Below are 19,639 nucleotides of genomic sequence, written 5' to 3' on the forward strand. Positions count from 1 at the left end.
TGGGTGGTTTTTCCAGGTCCCTCCCTGCCGCCTTCCTTGCCCAGTCCCTGCCCCCGCGGCGCCTGCGGGCCTGGGAGAGCGCGCGGGGACGTGCGGCCCAGGCGGGGTGAGGCTGCCGCCGCGGAGGGGCTGTGGGCGCCCTTCCGGATCCCGCACCTGAAAGCGAGGGACGCTGGGGCTCCAGCTGCCGACAGGGCACCAGCCCCCTAGGGGGCCCCCAGAGAGCACGGCATTCATTCCCCGGCTCTCCCGGGGCGCGCTCTGCGGTTACCTGCGCTGCGACTCTCCACGCGGCCTCGGGCTCCTGAAACCCTCCCGCCACCTGCCCTCTCGGCCCGCGCTTCCTCCCGGGCGGCAAAGCCCTATCTCCAGCGTCCCTGGAGCATCCTGGAAGGGGCTCAGATTTGCACCTGGCGCGGGTTACTGTAGTGATTGGGGTACAGTTACCGGTTCTCCCATTATGAATCAAGGGCTGGATACTTGGAGCCGAATGAGTAATATTTCAGACGGCGTTGTGTTCCCAATAAGAGATCGATTTCAAACATAAAAACCCAAGGAAACTTCATCCCCGGCGCTTTTCTCTGCAAAACGGCAACAGAACCCACCACACTGCCGTCCGACGAGGGGGCAGGGCGATGAGAGGTGCGAAGGTGGGCGCTCAAGCTCCTGGCAGGTTTAGCTGAACGAGGGTAGGGAGATCGCTCGGGGAACTTGGCCAAATCGACACAGAAGTACAAAGGCAATGGTACGAGGTGGAGGGCGGGAGATCTGAGCCACGAACTGTGCAAAAAGCTTTGCTTTGGCTTGATTCAGGAAAACACCGTTTACGGTATTCGATACATTTTATTTAGGGCCCAGGGCAAAGCAAAGGAAGTGGGCCCCTGAACCGGAGGAGGCTGCAGTCTCCAGCGCGCAGCCAGCACCGAACAAGGCGGAGCAATTAAGGGAGCAGTTGAGAGGAAAGGGCGTGGAGGTCCACGGTGCCCGAAAGCTTGCATGGGGCGACCGCGTCATTTGGTGGCCAAGCGTCCAGCCCCCTCCGCCCCCGAGACCCGCGCAACTGCGCGCGGGGGTTTCACTCCCCAAGGTGGGCAGTGAGTGACTCGAGCACGGAGGGGCGTGCGCCCCGAGAGGGGGAGGGCCGGCAGGCTTTCGCCGGCTGTTTGCACTTAAAGGTGTGTTGGGCTCAGGAGCGGCTTTTCCGGGGCTTGGCCAGCGCGCCCGCCGCCTCCCGGCCGCCGTCGGCCGGTCCCTCCCTCCGCGGTTCGCCCTCTCGGGGCGCCGCGCCCGGGGAGCTCCGCACCTGGGCCTCACCTCTGTCCTGCTTTCGCCTCCCCGCGCCAGGTCTTTGCGCTTGACCCTTTAGAACCTGCGGCTTCGTTCCCCACAGCCGGCATTTCTCCAAGCACACCCTCCTCGACCCCCCAACAACCTCTCGGGTCCTTCCACACGGGGGACCCGTCCCTCCGCGCCCTCGACGCCTCACCCTTTCCCAGTCCGGCCTCGGCCCCCCCACTGCGTGGCCGCCGCCTCTTCCCCGCCCCTAGCGTCTCCCCCTCCCCTCTGCAGTCAGCCAGCCATTGTCTCCCGCCCCCTCCTCCCCTGCCCCCCCACCGCCCCGGGCGGCCTCCTCCCCCACCTCCTCTGCCACGTCGTGGTTTGAAGGAGCCAATGGGCCGGCGCCGCCAGGTGTCTCTTACCTGCACCACGTGGGGGAGGGGGAGGGGGCGGGCAGGTAGGGCCACATCCCAAAACAGAAAAGCTTTTCAGCCATTGCGCGCCTCCCGGGGGTGCAGCCTCGGCTCCGAGCTTTTTGCGTAGACGCACGGGGCCATTGAATACAAAAAGGGCAGGTCTCCTTCGCCCTTCTTCCCACCCCCTTCCTGCCCAGGGCGTGGAGCTCGGGCCAGGTGAGGGCTGGGGTAGTTGGTTACCGCCTTTTGCACCGGCGGCGGCGAGGAGGAGGAGGAGGAGGAGGAGGGGGGTGGGTGGGTGGGCGCTCTTTCTTTTTTTTTTTTCCTTCGGAGAGGTTTTAGCACAGGTTTTCCCCTCGTTCTCACCGCCGCCCCACCTCGCCGCCTCCCGACCCCCCTTCTCCCCCTCCCCACCCATCGTCATGACGGCGTCTCCGGATTACTTGGTGGTGCTCTTCGGAATCACGGCTGGGGCCACCGGGGCCAAGCTGGGCTCGGACGAGAAGGAGCTGATCCTGCTCTTATGGAAAGTCGTGGATCTGGCCAACAAGAAGGTATTTCTGCACGGTTTCTGTCCAAGGAATAGGCGTGGGGGCAGAAGCTGGTCCGAGTTGAGAGGGAAGTGGGTAAACAACTGCTCTCGTTTGCCCACTTGTGAGGCTGGACCCGAGGTCTGGAGAATCCAAGGAGAAAACCAGACTTCTCTTCCAGCCGCTTTGGAATCAACCCTTTCAGCCCTCCAAAATCTGGCCCAGGTGGGGAGGCCGGACGCCGCCAAGCTCTGTTTTCCTCCCTTCGGGGGCCGCCCGGCGGAGGCGGGATGGGGTCCCTGGGGGGTCCGAGCGCGGACTTCCAGGGCTTTTTCGGACCGGATCCGGGTGGGGGTGGGGCTGGGGGGGCAGGGCTGTACCGACCTCTCGGCCACCGGAGCCTGGATTCTGAAGCCGGACCCGCCGGGAGGAGTGGGCCTTCCCCGCCGGGCAGCGAGGGAGAAGGGTGAGGATGGAGGTCCCCGCGTTCAGGGAGGGGAAACTGATCCCCTGCTTCTTGTTTGTTTTCTTTTTCCCGGAGGTGGGACAGTTGCACGAAGTACTAGTTAGACCCGACCACTTGGAGCTGACAGAGGACTGCAAAGAAGAAACGAAGCTTGACGCCGAGAGCCTGTCCTCGGCGCCGCAGCTGGACCAGGCGCTCCGACAGGTGACTGCGCGGGGCCGCGCCGCCCACCTCATCCGTAGCGTCCGGACGGCGCGCGCTGGTCCGCGGGGCGGGGTGGCGAGACCCGGGCTGGGAGCCCTCGGTGGACTCTGGGCGGCGAAGTCGCTGTTCCTTGAAGCCTCCCAGCCCCCCGGGGTGGTGGTGCCTGCCGGCGGGCGGGCCTCGCGCCGAGAGCTGGAGGGGGCCCCCCGCTGGGTGGGAACCGGGGGGTTGCTGCTTGGCTTCAGGCTCCTGAATTCCCCCAAAGGCCCGGTTCCGGTTACCTCTTTAGTGACCTTGGGCCCAGCGCGGGGAGGGTTTGTGGGCCCGGCGAGGTGGGGCTGCCCCTTGCGTGGCCGCGAAAGTAATGGAATCCCCTTAGCTGGGGTTGAGGTGACCTGAAAACCGGGATGCTGACGGGTACTGGACCGCGGCTAGGGCGGGGCGCTGAACACCTGTGCGCAGGTGAGTGTCCCGTGTGCTCCCGGCTTCTGCCCTAGAACAAGAGTTGCTAATTACAGGGGAAAGTTACCATTGCTGGGGTGTGTTACAGGAAACGTTGTACTACGTTTAACAGAGTGCTGTGTACGCATAGTTGTTGTCTGGTCTCTAAGTCGTGTCCCACTCTTTGCGACCCCATGGACTGTAGCCCACCAGGCTCCTGTCCATGGGGTTTCCCAGGCAAGAATACTGGAGAGGGTTGTCATTTCCTTCTCCTCGGGATCTTCCCGACCCAGGAATCCAATCTGCGTTTCCTGCATCAGCAGGCGAATTCTTTACCACCAGGGAAGCCCATTAACCACATTGACTTCAGAAACTGGCATCTTTCTTTAAGTCTAGAGCATCTTAACAGAAAAAAAAAAAAAAGTAACACCAGATAATGATGTAATCAGAAGGCAATTTGCTGATGAAATGAGACCTCTGACTTAAAAGTCTTGAATGGATTTATTACAAAAATGCAAGGAGGAGGGATGTTGAAAGATGCATTTACCAAATTCTTTTGTGGGTTAACTGAGGATTGGAAAAGTCCCCTGTCTAAAGGAAGCTGGATCGTTTGGAGGGGTCCTTCTAATGTTGCCCCTAGTAGTGGTGTTCTCCGCAGCTGTTAGCCAGGTTTTTATCTGGTTTTAAACAGGAGGGGCCACTTTTCATAGTTTGTGAATCCTGCATCCTTTGCATCCCTGGGTGTGTTTTGTTCTTTTCAGTTTAACCAGTCAGTGAGCAATGAACTGAATATTGGGGTAGGAACCTCCTTTTGTCTCTGTACCGACGGGCAGCTTCACGTCAGACAGATTCTGCATCCGGAGGCTTCTAAGAAGGTAAGAGTGCCCGTTTCCAGAAAAAGATGATTAGACCTTAGGGGTGACTGGAGGCTTAAGCAACGGCTTATCCAGGTTTCTCTATTTTAGAAATATGCATATGAGGAGTTAGTATTTCATGGGTACAGAATTTCAGTTTGAGAAGATGAGAAGGGAATGGTGGTGACGGTTCCACAGCAATGTGGGTGTACTTAATGCCTTTAAATTATACACTTAAAAATCGTCAAAATGGTAAATATTGTATTACGTATATTTTACCACAATAAAAAAATTTGCAGCACTTTTATAGAAATATTTGAGGTAACAGTAATTTTATAGATACCCTTTGGTGACTTAAAAGTTTGTTTTTGTGTATGTTAAGTTTTAGAGAGGCTTGACACTCTTTTCCAAAGCATATTAGCTGAATTTTTGACATTTAAAGTGGGTAAAACTGTAGTTGAATACGTCGTGATATTCCCATCTGTGTAACAAATGCCTTATCCTAGAAAGGAGGGAGCAAAGAAAAATCTTTCAAATTAGAATGTAATTCTAATGATTTCATTTAAAAGCTTTGTATTCTTAAGTGACTAGTTAAATGTTAATTATAGCATACTGTTTTGTCTGACTTTAAGTAAATGTGCAACTGATTGAATTTTGTGCAACTGATTGAATTTTGTATCAAAGTAATGGGGTCAGCCTCATCTTTTACCTTTACTCATCTTTCTGGTATGGAAAAAAGTATGAAATGAGAAAGATACTATCTTATGTAGGTGTGATTTCCCTTCTGGGGAAGAATACTGAGGGATTGAGAAAAAATGGTACCCATAGACAGCAGACCCAGTGTAACCAATTATTGTTAATGTAGTTGATCTTATCAACTTAATTAGTTAGAGCTGTAACTTTATTGTGATAGGCAGATACTGAACTTGAAAAGATGGAAGTAAAATATTTTCATAAGGAAAGGTATGTGAGGTAAATCTTGCAATAAAAAGTTTAGACTGGCAATTGATGTCACAAGTGAGTAGTCAGTGCAGACTTCTTTTTACTTCAGCAGGGAAAGGAAAGAAATGAATTAAATGTATAATGACAACTTCAAAAGTTTAAAGGAGAAACTCAAGTTCCTGTATCTTGAGAGTTGGATAAAAACTCCTCTTTTTACAGCAATCTTAGTAATTGATGAAAAGAGGAGTGTTATTATTGTTAGTTAAATGCTAAGCAAATTGCTATACCGTCAATCCAGAAAAAGATACATATATGAAAAATTTTTTTTCCCTTCAAACTCATATAAGGGATAAAATTTAATCTTTCTCTATTGGGCTGGAGTAAACCCAGCAGTTTTTGTTATTTTAGGTACACTGCTTTGGATGTGGGACAACCTCCAGAGAAAAATTTTCCTGAGTAACTTCTGTTAAGATTCTGATAAAACTAAAACAATTAATTTAGCATCATAATGAAAATAATTCTATTCATTATAGAAAAATAAGGAAATGGTAAGACAAATAATCCTTCTAGTCAGAAAACAAAGTGGTTTTTTGAATGTGAACATAATTGAATGTGTTCTTTCAGATTTTTGTGAAAAAGCCTTACTTTTACAGGGAGCATTCATACTACATAAATCTTTTAACCTATTTTAAATTTAATATAACATCAGTATTTTGTGTAAGCAGTAAAAAAAAATTCAGTGTCTTAATGGATATACCTATTTAAACCAAACTTTTATTGTTGGACTTTTGAGTTATTGTCATTATAAACAGCTTTTAAATAAGGATTTTTGTAGGTAATCTTAAAAGATTCACAATTCAAGATTACCTATTTTGAAAACGTCACCATGATATACTGATACCTATTCAAATCTAGCATGAGCAAACCACATCTAATAGAATCCAGTAAAGGAAATTTAGAGACATTATTGCATAAATAGTATGGGTCACAAACATTAAAAAGTCTTTGTATCCTTGTCTTTATAATGTACAAATTCCCAGTAAGTGAACACAGACTATCTTGAAGTTTTGAGACAAATCTAAATTCACTGTGACAAAACTAAACTTTGAAAATGATTCAATGAGGATTTTTTTTCTTTCAGAAAAGTGACACAGTAGTGTGATACTTGCTCTGACAGTTGAGCTTTGTTTAATTACAAGAGTGATGCTAGTCAACAGGAACCATGTCTTCTTTGCTACTGAGATTTGTGATATATTCTTTTAAGTCTCATTTGAGTTCTCAGGCTTTAGCCAGAATAATAATGGTCTGGAAAACTAATGTGGGAGTGTAATTTGGCAGAAAATAATCCTCTTCAGGTAATCAGGAATTTGCTGTCTCGTTCTAATTTTAGTGTGTGGACTATGCTTTATCAGAACCCAGGATTTTAAGCTGTGTTTTAATAGAAAATTAAATTTTGATAAAGACTTAGGTTCCTAGGTCTAGACATATATTGTAAACAAGCATCTGTATGAAAACTGAGAGGACTAATATCACTTCCTAAAAATACAGATGGTCTAACATAATTGTGGCTAGACAAAGAACATTGTATTATCAGATAGGAAATATAAAATATGGTAGCCTAAATGTTTTATAGCTTCAGAACTGTTTTAGAGCAATACAGAGTGGAGCACAAATGTATAATCCATTGCCTTAAAATAAAATGAATTATTTTTTCATGACACTTTTATATAGGATGTAATACTTTAACAGAAAATGAAGACACTCTAATGTTTAATTTTAAAAAAATGTGTTTTTTTTTAATTGTGGTAAAATATAATTACATTCAGTTCTTAGGTTCCTAATTGTTAGGGAATTATTGAACTAAATATGTCTAGTTAACAGTATCTACCTTGTCCTTCCTCAGAATGTATTATTGCCTGAGTGCTTCTATTCCTTTTTTGATCTTCGAAAAGAATTCAAGAAGTGTTGCCCTGGTTCACCTGATATTGATAAGCTGGATGTTGCAGCAATGACAGAGTGTATCCTTTAAGTGATGACTCAGAAATCATTTGAGAAGACAGCTCTAGGAAAACATGGCAATTCAAGAATATTTAAAACATTGTATGAAAATTCACTTGTCTAAAATTTGTCTATTGTGCTAGGGGAAAACGGTACAATCGAAGTAGTTATAATTGACTGAATTTAAATGATGATCTACCTGGCTTTAGACATTGATTTTTGTGAGGTGAACACATAAAATAGAACTTAATTTTGGATTATGGGAGTGGCTTGGTTTTATTTTGTTTTTTCAGTTGATGAATGTGAAGACCAGAATTTTTTTTGCCAATTCTAAGGCCCCTTATTCTTGATTATCTTGGTTTGGGTGTTTATTTCTGCTTCTTTTGAATGGATAAGAGTGTTTGGGGGTTTAATCTTCTTTGTTTTTCAAATACATATAGACTATGGTGACTATCTGTTGAGATGATAAAATGAGGTTGAGATTTTACCCCAAATTATTTCATTACCAAGCTAATATATCTGATGCGTCATGTACTGTTTTAAAAGTAAATTTTATAATCACAAATCTTGTCATGAATGACCCATCATCTTTCATACAGTAAGTCTTTAAAGTGCTAACTAATAAGCAATTATGTGCTAACTATCAGATGTAACACTGAGTAATAGAGGTTTTGAGGACCCACCCAAAGCTACTCTGAGAATCATCATGAAGTCAGATTCAGGTTATTTTCAGGAACTTGTAAGTTACAGATGTTTATTCTTAAACTTTATCATTCTTTTTCAGGAGCTAAAGCCTGATTTTATTTCAAAATTTCTTGATGAAAAAAATGATGGTTTGGATATTTTTCCTAACCATTTGTAAGCAGATCAAACTCATTTATTTGCTTTCTTGGAAGTAGGTAGCTAGAATTTTGATGTAGCTGATTTAGCTGCTCAGACAATAAAGAACCTGCCTGCCATGCAGGAGACCTGGGTTCGATCCCTGGGTTGGGAAGATCCCCTGAAGAAGGGAACGGCTACCCACTCCAGTATTCTGGCCTGGAGAATTCCATGGACAGAGGAGCCTGGCGGGCTACAGTCCATGGGGTCGCAAAGAGTCAGACACAACTGAACGACTTTTACTAAGTTATTGGTTTAGCTCCCAACAGTTCTGGGAGAAGGGTAGAATAAGCTCATTTGAAGGAATTATAACAAGAGTTTTCATTAGAAGGTTGGGACAGTAGAAAAACATTTGTTATGTGTTTTGTTGGTTAGAATGTTGTATTAGTTAGCTCAGGCTGCCATAACAAATACTGTAGACTGATGGCTTATTAGCAACAAATTTATTTTCTCACATTTCTGGAGTGTGGAAGGTCCCAGATTAGGGTGCCATCATGGTTCACCTCTGGTGAACGCTCTTCCTGGCTTTCAGATAGCTGCCTCCTCCTTGCCTCTCACAATGGGGTGGGGTGGGGACCTGGCACAGCCAGGAATGAGGTGGTTCTTTCCTCTCTTTATAAGACCACAGGCCTAAAAGATTGGGGCCCTTTCCTTGTGGCCTCATTTAACCTTAATTATCTCCTAAATTATCTATCTCCAGATAGTCACATTTAGCCTCTAGGGCTTCAGCACATGAAGTTTGGGGAGGGACACAATTCCATTGATAGCAAATGCTAAACCATTTAATGTGCTGGTACAAAATGAAGAATCAAAAACTTTTGCAAAGTATTAATAGATAGTGGAGGGAAAGTCTAATAGAAAAAGATAATTTGAATAGGAAAAGCAGTATTCAGTGTTCATCCCTGATCACCCAGTTTTCTCTTTTAGCAAAGAAAATCTTTCTCTAGTAATGGTAAGTCAGATATTAGTAAAAATTTGCATAGCTACAAACAAGAGGTTCTTACATTTAGGTATTCTGTATTTTTTTCAATGAGTTTTCAGTTCAGAGATAACTTGTTAAAAGCTTACCCATTTTTTCTCCTTGGTTTCTTAAGAGCGTAACATAATGTAAGATTTGGGGTATTAGTAAACATGTTCAGTATGGTAACCTGGGCTTTTTACTTGCTCTATGTTGTATTATCTGGGCTTCCCTGGTGGCTCAGATGGTAAAGAATCTGCCTGCAATGCAGAAAACCCTTGGATCGGGAAGATTCCCTGGAGAAGGGAATGGCTACCCACTCCAGTAGTCTTACCTGGAGAGTTCTATGGACAGAGGAGCCTGGTGAGCTACAATTCATGGGTTGCAAAGCGTCAGACACGACTGAGCAACTAACACTTTCACTCTTCACTTCATGCTGTATTACCTACACACTATGCTCCGTACTCTTTAAAATTACTATATACCTTTTATATAGTTTTTGCCCTATCTGACCTTTAGGTAAATGGGTAATATGCTATGCTGACTATTTTTTTCTGTCATTCCTTTTCATCCTGGCTCCATAACTATTTGTTGGCAGTTTTGTGTTTGTGTTTTTTTTTTTTTCCCCCAAATACCATAGAACTGAAAATCGGAAATATTTGACTACAATAAACAGGTGAATTATGAATAAAGCTAAGTTAGGCTCCATTTCAGGCATGTGTGTGCGCTCAGTTGTGTCAGACTCTTTGCAGCCCCATAGACTGTAGCCCACCAGGCTCCTCTGTCCATGGAATTTTCCAGGCAAACATACTGGAGCAGGTGACCATTTCTTACTCCAGGGGATGTTCCTGACCTATGGATCAAACCCCAGTCTCCTGCATTGGCAGGTGGATTCTTTTCCACTGAGCTACCTGGGAAGTCCTCTAGTTCCTCAACCACGGATCAAACCTAGGAGTGTGGGGTCTTAGCCACTGGGCCACCAGGGAAAGTCCCTCAAGCCTTACTTTTATTTATGGTATTTCCCAGTGAAAGCTTTGTGAACCCTGGATGTAAATGAAGCAGTATGACCGCTTTGATAAAAGAAAAGGTTTAGTCATTTCTTGTATGCAATCCTGGTTCTTACATTAGCACTTATTTTCCTCTTTTGTCTTTGTGTTGGTTCTAAAACCACTGCTGGGGTTAATGTTGAGCCTCTCTGAGTTATTCCAGCTCAATTTTGTTACCTGCTTTTTTGAGTTATGCAGTTCTAAGTGGAGAAAGACCTCACTTAGCAAGTGAACTATGGCTGGTATTTTGTAATCAGGTGAAGCGGTAAGGGTGTGATGATAGGAATTGGGGCCCATGTAATTTTTTTTTAAAAGAAGAAATTTATCATAGATCCCTTGGGGGAAATTAATTCTACTTGTCCCCTGCTGAAAGTCCATTTTGATTATGAGGCTGTTTGTATAACTTACTTGTTTTTTTAAGAACAAACCTTTTTCCCTACAATGTTGCCTGGAATTACTTCCTGCTGGTTTCTTAACGTATTTGTTTGTTAGCTTTGTTATTCATGAGCTGATTTATTCTCCTTAATCAAGACCTTTACCACTGTTTATTTCATTTTACCAAGCCTTTACTGAGAACTCATTTTAAATGAAGTATGGCCTTATTCAGCAAGCAAATGAAAGTAGAGAACTGTCAATTGGGAGCTTATTATTTATCCCAGTAATAGCCTCCCAAGAGCCCAGTAGAGGAAGTATTGCCCCCTTTTATAGCTAGGGAAACTGAGGCTTCAAGGTTTTGTCTTAAGTTAGAAATGGCAGCATTTGAACCTGAGTCTCATTGCAAGCATCCTGCTTGTTAACTAGGAGATAAAATTCTAGAATTTGTAAAGATTATTTGAGCATGGGGTTGCCTATTTAAATAGATTATCTCCCTTAAAAATTTATATTCTGTTTCCTGAGACTGTAATATTCAGGAGGAAAGGGAAGTTAATTTTGTAAAGTTTTGATCCAGTTGTAGGGTATTCCATCCATATATGCTGTTTGACATTATTAGCAAATGCCATTTCACTGGTGCAACTTTACAATAGCATGGTAAAAAAAAAAATCACTAAACCACTCTTGTCCGTCCATCCAAGTGTTAGTAGGAGTGTGTCTTTCTATGTGTTTGTTTCACCACTTCCTGGTAGGAGTAAACCATCCATATGTTTGTGTGGGCGTGCTACTAACACAGTAACAGTGGCCTATTTTTCCCGTATATTAAAGATGGACATAATAGCCATACTGGCAGAGTGGTAAGAACACGAGCTCTGGGGTCACGTTTACTCGGGGTGAATTTACTGGACCTTTCAGCCTCAGTTTCCCCATCTTGGAATGGGCGTAACTATTGCAAGGAATAATAATGTGGTTCATGCAACCACTCAGCCACTGCCTGCCCTAGTGTGCACTCTGCAGTGTAGACTGGGTTGTTGAGTGTCATGGAGAAAGAAAGCCAGCTGCCAATGACCGAAAGGACTCCTTATTGATCTGAGACCTTATCTAAACTATTTTACACCTACTTTTTTTTTTTCTAACCTTGTGTGAGACTGGGTCTAGGCCTTTTAACATGTTTGCTACATGTTAGTACAGGTAAACTTAAGGGTTAATTTAGCTTCTCCATTGTAAAATAGTGTGTGTGAAAGGGGTTCATTCGCGCTTATGTGCTTGTTTTTATAATATTTATTTATTTTTAATTGATTGGTTTGCAGTATTGATTTCTGTCATACATCAGCATGAGTAACCATAGGTGTACGTGTGTCCCGCCCATTCCCACCCCTCTAGGTTATCGCAGAGCCCCAGTCTGAGTTCCCTGAGTCATACAGCAAATTCCCATTGGCTCTCTATTTACTTATGTTAATGGATATGCAACCATGCTCCTCTCTCCATTTCTCTCTCCCTCTCCTCACCCACCCTTTGTCCATAAGTCTGTTCTCTATGTCTGCATCTCCATTGCTGCTCTTTGAACAGATTCGTCAGTGCCATCCTTTTAGATTCCATATATATGCATTAATATATGATATTTGTTTTTTTTGACTTCACTCTGTATAATAGGCTCTAGGTTCATCCACCTCATCAGAACTGACTCAAGTGCATTCCTTTTTTTTTTTTTTTTTGGTTGAGTAATATTCCTTTGTATCTATGTAGCACAGCTTCTTTATCCATTGATCTGGCAGTGGACATGTAGGGTGCTTCCATGTTCTAGCTATTGTAAACAGTGCTGCAACGAACATCGGAATACATGTGTCTTTTTCAGTTTTGGTTTATTCAGAGTATATGCCTAGAAGTGGTATTGCTGGATAATATGGTGGCTTATTTGGTTTTTTATTTTAAAAAATGTTGTTTTGGTTTCGCTGGGTCTTCGTTGCTTCGAGAAATCTTTCTCTGGTTGCGGTGTCCGGACTTCTCATTGTGGTCACTTCTCTTGTTACAGACTGTGGCCTCTGAAGCACAGGCTCGGTAGAGGCTCAAGGGTTTAGTTACTCCGAGGCATGTGGCATCTTCCCGGAGCAGAACCTGTGTCCCCTGCATAGGCAGGCAGATTCCTAACCACTGGACTGCCAGGGAAGTCAGCTTGTTTGTTATGATTAGTTGAACTGGATCTTTGTGGTCACACACACCTTCATTGCCCTTCTTAAAAAACGGAGGCAAATGCTGAATCCTCCCTGGTATCTTTTTGCATATGAATGGGATTTAAAATATCACCTAGTTAAGCTGGGTTACTAGTTGACCTTGTTAGCTGGAGTGGGGAAGAAATTATCTTTGGCACCACATGGCCATGATGTGAGCCAAATCGGCCAGTAGTCTGGTTTGTGGTGTGTAGTAAGTTAAGTGACTAGAAATACTGTATATTCTTGGCCAGCACTCAGAGTTATGTTAATTTTATGTGGTTTATTTTGATTACAAAATAGTTTACTTTTAAAATGTGAGTTTGGGAATTCTAGAATAGTTGTTTTGTTGTAGAAGGCTTTGGAAAACATTATCATGGAGTCTCTCTTTCCTAATTTGTTTATCCCATATAAGTGTCTTTTTCTAAGGTAGAAATTTTTCTTTTATTTTGCATTGGCCCCTACTTCCAGTTTATTTCTTCGGAGGTATAATTGACTTGTCAGTTCTGTGCTTTTGTTAACAATAATGCCTCCTGAAGTAATAGTTGTTAGGATGAATCTCATTTTTCCCTCCCTCTTAGAAAGTGTAGGCTTCTGCGGAAGAGTTAAAACTATAGATATATGTTTCCCAGCATTTATTATAAAAAAAGTTTTTGTTGCTTTGAATCTTAGTTACCTTGTTTTATAGTGGCATTCTTATTTGCTTCTTTCAAAGCTTACTTTAAAATATAGCAGATTATTTATACAACCTGTTTCATTTTTTTATTTTATTTTTTTGGCCACTCAGCGTGGCTTGAGGGATCTTAGTTCCCTGACCAGGGATCGAACTGTATCCCCTGCAGTGGAAGCACGGAGTCCAGTCCACTGGACTGCCAGGGAATTCCCTAGAACCTGTCTTTTTAAATTATGTGACTCATATAAGGGTTATTTATCACTTTCCCTTTTTTCCTTTACATAATGTAGGAAATTCAGTTCTTATTTGGAGCACTTTTTCAACTTTTTTGTGGTCTTTTATGCTTGCTATTCCTTTGTTCCTTTAACACAGGAATTTTATTGAAAAATGCCTGGCAATATAGGCAGCTGTGTTAGACTATAAAACAGTAAACAGAGAGAAGGGGAAGAAGCAAACTTGTCTATATGTGTGCTTTCTCCATGAAACTAAAACCTTGCTTTAAACTAGTTTTAAAAAGATGCTATTTATCAGGGAAAATTGAGTGTTCTGAAATGAAATGTGTCGTTTTTCAGGCTGTCAGAAAAGGTATCTGAATCAATTAATAGTGATGTGCTCTGTACAATTTCTCTCTGAATTCTGCCTTCAGAGAGTGTAAGCGTGGGTTAAGTCCAGAAATGTGTTTCACTGACGTGGCACCCTCTGTTCAACTACTGACGAGGTCTCCGGAGGTCTCTGAGTTCTGTGTAAATGCAGCCCTTTGCTCAGCTGTAGCCTGAAACGCTCATTTTGTTCCCACATGTCTGGCTTTACCCTTCCGCGTTTCCTCATGGCGTGTCTCATTTGTGGAGCTGGCCAAGCCTGTTGGTGCTGTTGTGGCCGCCTCGAGGGCAGAATGACTAAGTTGCATGACAACCGTAAATCAGGAGGCACAGACTCATCTTTCCTTCCCTCAAGATCAGAGGCGTAGCAGGTCATTCAGTATATAATTATGAATTGATAGGAGAAAGAATCAGTGCTAAAAGTTTTTTCTCACTCTCCTGTATGTGTTGTTGATGTTACATTCTGGTAAGAATTACTCAAAACTGAATGAATCTTCCGAGGACAGTGGTGTGGGTGAGTGGATGGTTTGGGCATGCAGGAGGTTGGGTGACTTTTAAAAGCTGCTAGGAGCTCGGAGCTGCTGATCTTCCTGGTGTGTGATGACTTGAAGGGAAACATGTTGGGACGTGTTATGTGGAACCAGGTTAGCCAAATGTCAACAACACATTGTTAATTCAAAACGTCGAGTTCAGTAAAATAATTCTTCAGGTGCAAATCTATTCTACACAAACAGGGTACTTCACGTTGTTACTTCTGATCTGTCTTTTTCACTTGGCTTTCATATATTTATTTGTTAATTATTATTTTATTACATGTGTTATTCTGAAAGTGGTTTCCATAGGTTGGTTTTAGACTTAAACCAGATAAAACGCCTTCTCACCTTGAGTACTCCTGAGAGGATGTCTGCTTACATGTAATCCGAGTATTCTCAGGTTCAGACTGTAGTTCATACAGGATCGTGACCCCTGCTAGAGAATTTAGTCATTTAGTCCTCTTTTCTGTTTGTTGGTTTTCAAACTTGAAACTTTTAATTTCGTATTGGAGTATAGCCAGTCTTTCAGATTAACAGTGAAGGGACTCAGCCATACATACCCATGTCATATATACATTTAGAAAGCTTCTCACAAACTGCTGCTCAAAACAAATTAAACAGAGCTGCTTATCTCAGGGCAGCGAATTGCATACACGTAGTCAAGTCAGAACTGTATGATAATTCCAGCTCCATTACCTACCAGCTGGGAAACTTGAGTGAGTTACAGAACTTCTGTCAATCCGAGTTTCATCATCTGTTTGGTTTTACTGTTATCCACCTGGCAGGGCTACTGCATAAGTATAGGAGGAAATCGTGTTTGGCACAAAATGGTGTGTAATCAATATCACCATTTATGTCAGTAGAATCTTAGAAGTTAATAGGTGCTGTGGTAGATGGAAAGAAATCAGAGGAAAGGGAACCTGTGCTCAGGAAATGGAAAGTAGAGTTGACGAGGGTCATATTAATATTGTGTGGAAATAGTATCTGGTCGACTCAGATTGATGGCTGTGTGCAGTTAGGGAAGGCTTTGGTGCTGAGTGGGAGTGACCCATGGTCTAATTTGGTTAAGGGATTATGAAGATAAGAGGATTTTATAGGGGAGTTGCCTGAGCAAAGGCGAGAAGGCTTATGCCTCTTGTCATTTAGAGAAGAGAGGAAACTGGTTTGAATGGAGCATACTCTCCCCATCCAGTTTCTTCAAAGTTTAATTTCCCCCCAAGATTCTGTTTTGGCGTAGAAAGTTACGATGTGGCAAATGTTTCTGCAGCATTCTCTATTTTTGGCAATTTTATTCTTCCAAATCAGAAGAAGTTAGCAATCCTATTCACTAAAGGGCTAGCGAATCAATGTTTTAGATTTTGCAGGCCACGTACAGTCTCTTCTCTTCTTTACAATCCTTTTAAAAACGGGAAAGCCATACTTTTCTCTGGGCTGCCCAAAAATTGAGTGAGGGTCAAGGATTGCCTTTTGCTGTGTTTTTATCCATGTTCCTTAGGGTACAGGGTGTGTGTCTGTGTGTCTCTGCTGATCGGGGTTTCGCCACAGCATTAAAATGTGTTAACGCAGTGTTTCCTTGGTCAGATAATCTTCAAACTTTCTGTCCAGTAATGATCTCCTGCATATAAAACTTTTCTCTGAATCAGTAGTAAGGGGTTAAGTTGCCACTCTTTGGAGCTGTTAGCTTTTAATGATGTTTCTCAACCTGGGGTAGATTTTGCCCACTTGGGGACACTTGGCAAAAATCTGGAGACTTTTTTTTTGTGAGGGGGGGACAATTTTTAATTGTTAAAACTGGGAGTAGGTAGAGGTTAGCATGGTACTAAATATCCTGTAGTACACAAGACACCACCCGCACTCCCAACAAAGATTTATCTGCCCTACATGCCACTAATGCTGAGGTTGAGAAACCCTGCCTTTATGATGGATGGCATTGGTCTCTGTTTCTTGGATATCCTTCTCTTTACTTCATTGTAGGCCCTTACAAGAGTGAAAGTGTTACTAGAATTGCTGGGTTCCAGACAACTGGTGGCGTAGTTTACATGATACATTATGGCTAGTCACAGCTCTTAGTTCTGTAAAGGCCCTTAAAGTCCCTCCCATCTCCCCAGAAAACTTAGGGCAGTTGTCTTCCTAAAGCATCTTCATCCTTTGGCTCCAGTTTTTCTGTCCTGTCATTACATTCTTTGAAAGTGGCCCTGAATTAATAAACACAGTACAGTCTTCCAATGATAATCATTTTTTTAAAAGCTTCTTATTTTGTATTGGGGCATAGACAGACAATGTTGTGATAGTTCCCGGTAACAGGGAAGGGACTCAGCCATACATATACATGGATCCGTTCTTCCCCAAACTACCCTCCCATCCAGGCTTCCACATAACATGCAGCAGAGTTCCCTATACTATACAGTAGGTCCTTGTTGGTTATCCATTTTAAATATAGTAGTATGTCCAGGCAACTATAAGTTCATTCTCTAAGTCTGTGAGTCTTTGTTTTATAAGTTTGTTTGTATCGTTTCTTTTTAGATTCTATATATAAGGGATGTCATACAGTATTTCTTCTTCTCTGACTGACTTCATTCAGTATGACAGTCTCGGCCCATCCATGTTGCTGCAAATGGCATTATTTCATTCTTTTTAATGGCTGAGTAATATTCCATTGTCTACATGTACCACATCTTCTTTATCCATTCCTCTGGTAAGGGGCATTTAGGCTGCGTCCATGCTGTCAGTTGCTGTTGTAAGCACTGCTGCAGTGAACGTTGGGGTGCATATATCCTTTCCGATCAAGTTTTTCTTCGAATATACATGCTCAGTGCTTAACTGAGCACATGCAAGCATGTTCAGTTTTAGGGCTTCCCAGGTGGCGCTAGTGGTGAAGAACCCGCCTGCCAGTGCGGGAGACAGACTCGGGGTTGATCCCTGGGTCAGGGAGATCCCCTGGAGGAGGGCATGGCAACCCACTCCAGTATTCTCGCCTGGAGAATCCCATGGACAGAAGAGCCGGGGAGGGCTACAGTCCATAGGGTCACACAGAGTCAGACTGAGTCCGCATAAGCACAAATATATGCCCAGGAGTGGGATTGCAGGGTCATGTGGTAGCACTGTCTCTTAGTTTTTTAAGGAATCTCCCTACTGTTCTCCGTAGTGGCTGTATCAGTGTACATTCCCACCAAGAGTGTAGGAGGGTTCTTCTCTCCACACCGTCTCCAGCATTTATTGTTTCTGGATTTTTTTGATGATACCCATTCTGCCTGGTGTGAGGTGATAGCTGATTGTAGTTTTGTAGTTTTGATTCACATTTCTCTAATCGTTAGTGATGTTGAACATCTTTTCATGTGCCTCTTGGCCATCTGTATGTCTCCTTTGGTGAAATGTCTATTTAGGTCATCTGCCCATCTGTTGGTTGACTTGTTTGTTTTGATGCTGTTAAGCATCATGAGCTGTTTGTAAATTTTGGAAACTAATCTGTTGACAGTCGTATCATTTGCAAATATTTTCTCCCAGTCTGTGGGTTGTCTTTTCGTTTTGTTGTTTCCTTTGCTGTGCAAAAGCTTTTGAGTTAAAGTAGGTCCCATTTGTTTACTTTTGTTTTTATTTCCATTATTGTGATAGATGGGTCGAAAAAAGATACTGCTGCAGTTTATGTCAGAAAGTGTTCTGCCAGTGTTTTCCTCTAAGAGTTTTATTATGTCTGGTCTTACATTTAGGTCGTTAATCCATTTTGGGCTTCTTTTTGTGTATGTTGTTAAAGAATGATCTAATTTCATTTTTTTTTTTACAAGTAGTTGTCCAGTTTTTCTAGCGCCATCTGTTGAACAGACTGTTTCCAACATCTTGTAGTCTTGCCTCCTTTGTCATAGATTGACCAAGGACAATCATTTTAATGACCCCGGTCAGCGGTCATTACTCGGTTGCTTGAACATCTCCTGGGATTGATTTTCTAATCCCTCAGTGGGCAGCACATTTATTTCATCACTCGGTGATTAATGTAAAGGGTGAGGCTACAGGGGGAATGCAGAAATTATCCACCATTTTAGCTTGATGATTATCCTATGAGTATACAAATAGGCATCTGGTGAGCTCAGATTTTTTTTTAGTCATAAATGTGACCCTCTTAAAGTGTCCTTATCGTGGGTTATGAAAGTCAGTCACCTAAAAGCGGGGAGCTTCAAGTATTAAATGCCTGCTTTGTGTCCTCAGCTTGTTTTATCTCATTTAATCTTCACAAAAGTCCAGGAAGGTAAAGATGATCACAGCTTTGGCTTTACAAATAGCATGAAGTTTAGTGGGGTTAAGTAATTTGCCAAGGAACACATGGCTGCCTTTCTACATGTAGTGTATTTAACTACAGAGAAATGTAACTGGTTGAGAGACAACAGAAAAATGAATTTGCCTAGCGTGGGGGAAAGCAATGCAATGTCTATTAGAGAAGGGAAGGAGGAAGCTGATGGGTATGAAATAGAGATTTTGAATTGAGACTAGAAAAGAATATTATTCAGAAGACTGGCTATAATTCTTGGTGCAAAGAGGTCTCTGAGTTGTTTTTACGTTGTATCCTCTTTATTTGCAGTTAAATGTTAACTACTTTTTATTAATATTTGTCTTCATTTTTTACCCATATTACAAAATACCAGTCAGAAAACATTTTTATAAAATGAGGCAAACATTTTAACAACCACCACTCAGATGGCTGTTTTCATTTTAAACTCGAGAAAAGATAGTCCTATAGTATTATTTGTTATGTGCATTGTACTACACTATAAAACTTATAACAGTGAATTCATGACAAAGTGACTGTAGCACTGAAGCTTGAAAATAAAGAAATGAACCATTTTAATAACTGTCGGCTTTCTAAGGTAACTATTTTGACAAAGTCACATGCTTTAGACTGCAAATTCATAAAACCTGGCAGAAACCTCTTTTGGTTGCACTCTCAACACAACTTGAGCCATGCATTTCTTAAAAGCCATGTTTCCTGGCTTATCCAGACAGTGTACTCACTTGATCAGAAGTCACATTGGTCACTGTTGGCCCTGAGTACTTGAGTTGTTTCTACAGATCTACTCTGAAAAGACAAGCATTTGTTGCCATCCAAGGTAGCTGTGTTATGGGACTCCAAAAATCTTGTAAAAAGGAATTCAGGATAAAAATAGTATCAGAGATACAATGTTATCAGTAATCTGAAAAGTTTTTGAACATTAGGCTTAAAGCCATTTAATACCTTGTGATTTTGGTAGATGTAA

The 19,639-nt window shown here is 42.9% G+C and overlaps 1 protein-coding gene across 9 annotated transcripts in view; it reads left to right on the plus strand.

Annotated features, from left to right (window-relative positions):
* Positions 1 to 85: 85 nt before the first annotated feature.
* ESRP1 (epithelial splicing regulatory protein 1) overlaps positions 86 to 19,639 on the plus strand; it is a 58,878-nt gene continuing 39,324 nt past the window's right edge. For 8 of the 9 annotated variants that reach the window (XM_081496970.1, XM_081496972.1, XM_081496973.1 and 5 more), the window contains exons 1-4: positions 90 to 2,248; positions 2,766 to 2,894; positions 4,097 to 4,210; positions 7,035 to 7,149. In XM_081496970.1, the coding sequence (XP_081353096.1) occupies positions 2,117 to 2,248; positions 2,766 to 2,894; positions 4,097 to 4,210; positions 7,035 to 7,149 (490 nt within the window). In that variant the 5' untranslated portion in view covers positions 90 to 2,116. Of the gene's footprint in view, positions 2,249 to 2,765; positions 2,895 to 4,096; positions 4,211 to 7,034; positions 7,150 to 19,639 lie in introns of all 9 variants that reach the window. The other variant, XM_081496967.1, reaches the window with a different exon arrangement.

Source organism: Giraffa tippelskirchi, chromosome 6, assembly GCF_054371585.1.
Source record: "Giraffa tippelskirchi isolate mGirTip1 chromosome 6, T2T-mGirTip1v1.2.pri, whole genome shotgun sequence".
NCBI classification, from domain to species: domain Eukaryota; kingdom Metazoa; phylum Chordata; class Mammalia; order Artiodactyla; family Giraffidae; genus Giraffa; species Giraffa tippelskirchi.